The 7,950-nt window shown below is 41.8% G+C and overlaps 1 protein-coding gene across 1 annotated transcript; it reads left to right on the top strand.

The window, feature by feature from the left end:
• The first annotated feature begins 1,687 nt into the window (after positions 1-1,687).
• On the top strand, positions 1,688-5,658 carry LOC147624149 (CBL-interacting protein kinase 23-like). The gene is made up of 14 exons (XM_086819075.1): positions 1,688-2,426; positions 2,603-2,665; positions 2,782-2,853; positions 2,948-3,055; positions 3,182-3,262; positions 3,492-3,545; positions 3,656-3,781; positions 3,926-4,015; positions 4,164-4,286; positions 4,486-4,593; positions 4,676-4,792; positions 4,969-5,025; positions 5,105-5,179; positions 5,272-5,658. Exons 1-14 carry the CDS (start codon positions 2,262-2,264, stop codon positions 5,344-5,346), a joined length of 1,314 nt encoding a protein of 437 aa, XP_086675201.1. The 5' UTR covers positions 1,688-2,261; the 3' UTR covers positions 5,347-5,658.
• Positions 5,659-7,950: the final 2,292 nt, after the last annotated feature.

Below are 7,950 nucleotides of genomic sequence, written 5' to 3'. Positions count from 1 at the left end.
CCTCACCTCTTCACTTCATCTCCTCCTCAGCCTCTGGGTCCCCCCAATCTCCCCATCCAGTCGCCCCTTCATCCTCACGAAGGAGCCAACCACTAGAAGCGACCACCAGGTAGGACCCGATATGCCGACCACCCATCGACGTACACTAGTCATGCAATCACACGAGTCTATTAATATCACCACTCGCCCACTCGCACCTCGCATGCGTGACACGTAGAGGATCTGAGTGCACTCAAGCACCCTTCCTCTCTCCTCCACATTGTGAAAGTTTAGCAAGCTTGGGCTCGATTGAAATTTCACTGACTCTAGAATATATTGAATCAACTCATTATCCCGGATGTTAAAGGCAATCTCTTCTTGCTTTTTGACTTCTATAAGCTTCTGTGCATTACTTGCTTCATTCGTGAAGTTGACCAAATCTGTTTCCAAATTCCAATTGGTTGGCCTCCAATTCAACAATTTCAGCTAACTAGCTTCTTTTTTGAAACTTATAAGGCATTTCTCATTTGCATATCCAGAGAGTTGCTCATGCCCATCATTAAATCAGTTTATTTATTTTGAAAGACAAGCATATTCTTGTGGAGATAGACAATCCACAAATAGGGTGATCTAATTACATCCAGAGCCTTTTGCTTACCCTAACATAATTTTCTTCCATGTTAATTCATTTGGGTGGACATGATGAATGCATTTATGAAGGAATTCTAAGGCTCCCTTATTCCTATCACATGTAATAAACAAATGAGGGATTAACTCTGCATGCCTTTTCTCGGACAAACCTCGTTGGCCAATGCCAATTTTGCCATGACTCTTTCATTGCTCCATAATACTTTGTGCATAATAAGCCATAGCAAACAAGAGACATTCGAGGGCATTATCCTATACCATGTGTGCTCAAATTTGAACTCCCACTGTCTCTTATCCCAGTTTAAATTCCACCTGTTATTTAGTTTGACATGCAAAAGGGGTTCTATAACTTTGATGTGGGGTACTGGGAAGAGTTTTTCAACTCCTTTCCAAATATGCTCCAATGCTCAATGGTAGTCATCGGCAGTGATGACTGCTTGCCATTGGCCAGTGTTACTCTAAAGTTTAGAGGGACCTTATATTATAGTTATAGGCTTATTGGATATTTATATTCATGGTCTTTTGAGGTGTTGCTAGTTGCGGGCGGGATGGCAAGCATGGGTTAGCAACTTAAGGCCCATTTCCACGCTCATTAAAATTCTCAACCGGTTGTGAGCTGAATTCACACTTCCAAATCCTATGGGTTCACTTCACAACCACAAGTGAGCTGAAAGCCTGAAACTGTGGGTTCACATACCTTGGTTTTTTCACTTTTCAGAAATTAATGAAGAAGAAGAAGACAAGCCCTCTGAGTTCATCAACTTGTGGTTGTGAGGTGAACCTATAGGATTTGGCCCACTGGTATGATTAGGAAAAATTGGTGACTGTCCACGGAGGCAAGGGAATTGAATTACAGGCCACGAGAACCTTGCCGAGAGCGATTTCATTACACCAACTGCCAGTTGGATAAAGAACACGTGTAAGTTGGCCGTATTGTGTTCGCCTCGCCCTAAGGTAGTGGACTGGAATATAATCATAAAAAATTCATTATTATTTTTGTAAATAACTTTTTGCCGCGAAGAAACAAAGAAAAATATGGTCAAAATTACTCTCGCCTACTACATTGAGGCTCTCTGTCACTCTCTCTCGTTGCGCAGCAGCAAAAACGCAACGGCCGAGTCCCACCACTACGATCAACAGCCATGGATGATGGCTGAACAACGCCATCTCGATGATCGCAACAGTTGCTGGGCTGTGGAAGGGCCCAGGGGTCCGGGGACTTGAGACTCGAGACGCGTCCTCTCTGTTGTCTATTGTGATTAAAGCAGCTTATCGTCGGTTTTAATGTCAGCTACGCTCCTCCGGCCACTATTATATTAGCTCTCACACCCCAGTAGTCTCCAATGCATTTCAATTTCTTCCTCCCCCCAAATTCCAATCCCTCCCTAAAGTCCTTTTCTAGCACTGCGGCCTCAATTATTCTTCATGTGCTGTATCATCCTGCCACGGTTTTTTTGCCTGCTTTGTTCCACATTAATGTCCCCTCAACTTTCCACCGTGACGTCCCGTCATCATGATCAGTCTCATTAGATCGAAAGAGAGGATTTCGGAGCTTGGTAGGATTGCTTGAGGAGTTTGGATCTGCAGCAAGGCTGTCTAAGAGGGAGGGCAGGCGTGCCTGAGCTTTAGAAGCAATGACCGTCTACACGACGAGAGTGGGACGATACGAGCTGGGTCGGACCCTGGGCGAAGGAACCTTTGCCAAAGTGAAATATGCGAAGAACAAGGAGACAGGAGAGGCTGTGGCCATTAAGATCATCGACAAGGAGAGAATCCTCAGGCACAAAATGGTGCACCAGGTTCTCAACCCTTTCGGTGAAATCTGCACAAATATTTTTGGTCTCGTGTCTCACGGTCTAGCTTGCAACTTATGGATCTTTATATTCGAAAAATTAACCCAGCACCCGCTTGTTTTGGGAGTCGGTGATCCCCTCTTAGACTTACCACATCATTGTCTTTGTCTTTGCTTGAACAGATCAAAAGAGAAATCTCCACCATGAAGCTCATCAAGCATCCCAACGTGGTGCATCTTAGAGAGGTGTTTCTTACAGACAATATTATTATGCTGTGCTGCTTGTTGTTGAGATAGATTGTGTAGATAAGCCCTAGATTTCTTGCCTCATAATTAGTGAACTCTAACATGGCTCAACACAGGTTTTAGCAAGCAAGAAGAAGGTGTATATTGTGCTAGAGTATATCGACGGGGGCGAGCTCTTCGATAAAATTGTAGGTCTTCCTGGCTTTTGGGACGATGCGCGCCATCGCATCTCTGCTGTTGCTGCACACTTTGAACTCTCAGAACTGATAATGCTTTGACCAGGTCGATGTTGGCAAACTCGGAGAGGATCAAGCTAGAAAATACTTCCAGCAGCTCGTGCATGCAGTGGACTACTGCCATAGTAGGGGTGTGTATCACCGTGATCTCAAGGTAAATAAATACTCATACATCGCTTAATTTAATTCCGGCAAAGTCTATGGATGTGTAGTCCGCTTTCTGGTTCAATGTATTGGTTCGGCTGCATGCTGATTGGAGCTTTTTGTGCCATCTACCCAGCCTGAAAATTTGCTGCTGGACTCCAAAGGTGACTTGAAGGTCTCGGATTTTGGACTCAGTGCCCTATCACAGCAACGCCGCGTAAGCCTTTTTTTTTTCGGGTCATAGCAGTATATCTACATCGTGTGTTGATCATGAAGGGGGGTGCTTCTGGCTCTACTCTTGATTTCCAGTGTGGGGTTGCACACCTGCATGACTGCGCCCCGAGTAACAGCTGATACTGAACTCTTTTCAGAGAAAGTGCTTAGACGCCCATTGATTTGTTCCTCAACATCTGTTGACTGTTGTGAAGCAATGTATCCTGCTGCAGGAAGACGGCCTACTTCACACGACTTGCGGGACTCCGAATTATGTCGCTCCAGAGGTTTGTGTCTAGGCTTAATTCGTCGATCCCATTTTGCTTTGTACACGCGTGCCTGATCTTGGTCCGAAAGGAGCTCTGTGAAGCGTGTGTTATTATTTCTGCATTTGCAGGTTATAAATGAGAAGGGCTATGATGGTGCCTCTGCTGATCTTTGGTCATGTGGAACCGTTCTTTTTGTGCTATTGGCCGGGTATCTCCCGTTCGATGAGTTGAACATAGTGTCCTTGTACAAGAAGGTAAAAACTCAATCGCATGGGGAATCTCCTCCCATTTGATGAGTAGAACAATATAGTGTCCTTGTAATATAAATCACATGGCTAGCTGCCTCATCTAGCGTTCACCATTCGAACATTGTTGACATCATGGGCCCTTCCACGCAGATTGAGGAGGCTGATTTTACTCTCCCACCTTGGTTTTCGGAGGGCGCCAAGAGTATCGTCACGAGAATTCTTGACGCTAATCCCCGGACGGTAAAGCTTGGCTGGACCCTCAACTCCTCCTCTTAAGAGTTATCACGGATGGCATGTTAGACCCAATATTTTCAAACCTCCCCGCCCCCAAACCCCTACACGATAAACGTGTGATTTAGTGTTGGTTGTGGATTGCGGCGTCATGCAGCGTATGACCATGTCGGAAGTGCTAGCAGACGAGTGGTTCAAAGTGGGTGACACTGCTGTGAATTGCAGTTATGAAGATACCGATGTTGATAATGTGGATGCCATTTTCGGCAGTGGCAGCGAGGTATGAAAGCCCTCGAATTGGAAGTATGATGTAGTGTTTGTATAGATGTTGATGTGGAGAAATGCCACCATTGTCGAAGTGATGGGCTCTGGATAATTTAGCTAGTGTTGGAAATGTGGGGTTAACTATGCTACATATTGACGAGCCCACATCATGCATGTGCTTCTCTGATCTAATAGGTGTGTGCGCATGCATGTAGGAAAATCATGTGGTGGAACAAGCCAGACCTGCCCTCGTGAATGCTTTTGAGCTAATCTCAATGTCTCACGGCCTTGATTTGTCTGGGCTTTTTATCAAAGAGCACAAGGTAAGGGCGTGAGTTTTGGGGATTGGGACTCAACGCAGATTTGCCATTTTTTAAACCTTGCTAATACTACTCTCCTACACAGATTTCTATGAAGAGTGAAACTAGGTTCACATCCAAGCATCCAGCCAGTGAGATTCTTGAGAAGATGGCGGCTCTTGCCAATGCATTTGGGTTTAGAGTGAAAAAGAACAACTGCAAGGTATACCTGGTCCTTCAATGTGCCTTTGCAGATGAATGCCTAGTTGAACTGCTTGATTTGCCCTGCTATGATGTCCTTTCAGGTTCTTTCAAAGTGTGCTTGATATGCATTGTTAAGCTGTTTCAAAGGTATGTCAGGAAAGCATAGATGATAATAGGTCTTGTACGATCATGCAGATAAAGATGCAAAATGAGAAGCCCGGAAGGAAAGGCCGTTTGACAGTGGCAAGTGAAGTAAGGATCTTATTGTGCAACCCAACCGTAGTAAATGTGGGGAATTCCACTCTTAACATTGGTTACATTTTTCCTGCAGGTCTTCGAAGTCGGGCCTTCCCTTTTCATGGTTGATTTGAAGAAGACAAGTGGGGATACTTTAGAGTACAAAGATGTAAGTATTGCCAAAGATGTCATAATTTAAAGCTTTATCTATGTCTCTCATGTTGCTCTTTTTTTTTTTTTTTTCTTTTTTGGGCGTTGCAGTTCCAGAAGGATCTTTCAGTGGGCTTGAAAGACATTGTGTGGAAAACAGAGGAAGACTTGACGGGAGTTAGTTAAAATTCTGCACATGCACACGCCAAAACAAAGCATCATCAGGTCTGAAGTTGGGCCGAAGCAGAGAACTTCAAAAGAAAAAGATCCCCTCTTCTGAGCTACCCCCTTTCACAAATTCACAAACTGTAACATTGAAAACAGCTGTTCGTGACTTATACCCTCAAAAGAACACTTTTTCCCCCGAGTGCTACACAGCCGCCAAATCCTTCTCAAGCAAACAGAGCAGATGCGCGGTTTCTTGCAGTTTTGCCTGGCTCTTTTGTACTACGAAGCTCATCTTGCTGAATCAACATAAAGCTTGGCTTCGCAGTTCAACAGGGGCCTTAGGCCCCTCTTTACAGCCCTGTGTGTGTGTGTGTGTGTGTGTGTGTGTGTAAGAGAGAGGGAGAGGGAGACAGGAATTCTTGCCTGACTGGTTTTCTTCGCATATTACATGAACAGACTTTGTGATGTGCGTTGTTCAATTGCTGTTTGCGGTGGAGAAATGTTCCTACGTTAATTTTTTTTTTGTTTTTCGAGCACGCTCGTTTCTACGTTAATCTAGGGCTCTGGATACATTTCAAGCTCCTCCACGTTATCGTCTAGCTCGTTGGAGTGTATACCAGCAACGTGGCATTTCCACGTCAGCAACAAGTTTGTCAATTTCCACCATTAATTGCGACCGCTGGCAGTGGTTTCTTTATTAAACAATCTTCCTTCTTCTCTCTTTTTCCTTCCTTTCTTTTTGTGTTTTCTTTTTTTTTTTCAACTTTTTTTTTCTTTTGTGTGTTTTCTTTTCTTTTCCTTAAATTCAACCTAGATTAACATAAATATTAATTAAACTTAGTACTACCCTGGACTAATGTTAATTAAATCTAAATATTAAGCTGATCTCACAACTTAAACTTATTAAGTGCAAACTAACCTAATCTATGCCTAATACTAACCTAATGCAACTAACCTAACAAGTTAAACTAACTTATTTAATATTAATGCTAGTACTTATATTAAATAACCAAGCAACTAATGAATTCCACTCATTAGAACTAATGAAAGCTAACTAACTATGCAAATTAACCTAATGCAACTAATCTAGCCAAGTAATAAACAAACCTACTATTACTAAACCAATTATACAAATAATAGAACTAATGAAAGCTAACTAACTATGCAAATTAACCTAATGCAGCTAATCTAATCAAGTAATAAACAAACCTTTTATTACTAAACTAATTACTCTTTATGCTAGTTAAATCTTGACTAGTTAAAGTTAATTAGTTATTTCCTTGTAAATTTCCTTGAGATATAGGCATGCTAGATAATGACAAAGATCTGTTTGTAAAGGTGTTCTTTCTCAACTTCCTCTAAAGGTTTGTGACTCCCACAAGGCACCACTTTTGCTTCGTACGTTGGCCATGTATTATTTATTGTGAAAATACAATCGTTGTAAATCAGACTTGTTTTAGTTTTGAGTCGTTTTGTACATATGCTCAAAGAACATATTTGTCGTTTCAGTTTTGAGTGGCGTTGTATCAAAACTATGAAACATAGTAGTCAACTAGTAGCTAAACTATGAAACATAAAATGTATTGTACTATACCCATGTTTTCCTTCATTGCCCACTCACATGCGCAACAATCGCAATCACAATTAGCATTAAATACAATATAATGAACATTTGCTCTTAATGATTGACACTTAACCTTTGCCATAGCACTTGTGAAATTTAAGGTAAAAAAATGTGTTGAATATACATGATGTTATGAAGATGTGTTGGAGTTATGTTAACATAAAGATTATAAGTATTCAACATATTTGTGAAAGACATTGCTTTTTTTTTACACATTAATTTCTCGTAACTCAATGCGTGATTCCAAGAAAAAATTTAATCTTCAAAAAATAATACAAAGCATGGTCAAGCTTCGCTTGCATTATCACCCTCTTTTTCTTTGCCCCCTTTGGGAATTTGGACAAGGCTCTAACCTCTTCGTTCCTTCTACGAGCCTTCTTGCGATGGCTAGCCTCAAAGAATGGCTTCGCACGTGCAAGTGAATTCTCAAATCCGTCATCTCGAGCTCGTAACTCATGGGGTGGGTATGTCACCAACAAGACCCTTGATGATTTGGCTTTTTGCATAGACGCTTGCATTTGGAGAGCCAAGCGCTTAATTAATGCTAGAAGATCATTATCGCCATCTGAGACAACACACATGGGTTTAGTTCATTCATATGTTATGTATGGTGACGGTCAATTAAATAAAGCATCCACACATATCGCAAATCAGAAGGGTTTCACTGATAATTTGTTGTATTTTTCAGACAAATCCTCATGATATGATTGTGTGCCGATAGAAGAAGATAACATTAGGCACAATAGTTTAATCCCATGGTTCTACATATGAAAGTTGGATAACGTACCATTGGTTTTGTCATTGCCAAGGCTAGGAGGCGAATTGGAATTACCCATGTCAGTAGCACTATCAATCCCCATTGACAAAACAGGGCCTAGTGGAAAAATATAACATTTTAGTGATTGCACACCAATGTAAGACATCGAAAAATAAATTTAAAAAAACACGTGAAGTATTTTCACAAACTGATGCGATACAATCCCATAGATTTAGCAATC

This window comes from Cibotium barometz, chromosome 25, assembly GCF_041138505.1.
Source record: "Cibotium barometz isolate CiBa-2024 chromosome 25, ASM4113850v1, whole genome shotgun sequence".
Classification (NCBI taxonomy): Eukaryota; Viridiplantae; Streptophyta; class Polypodiopsida; order Cyatheales; family Cibotiaceae; genus Cibotium; species Cibotium barometz.
Note: the sequence above shows the minus strand (reverse complement) of the source record. Positions and strands in the feature narration are given on the sequence as shown.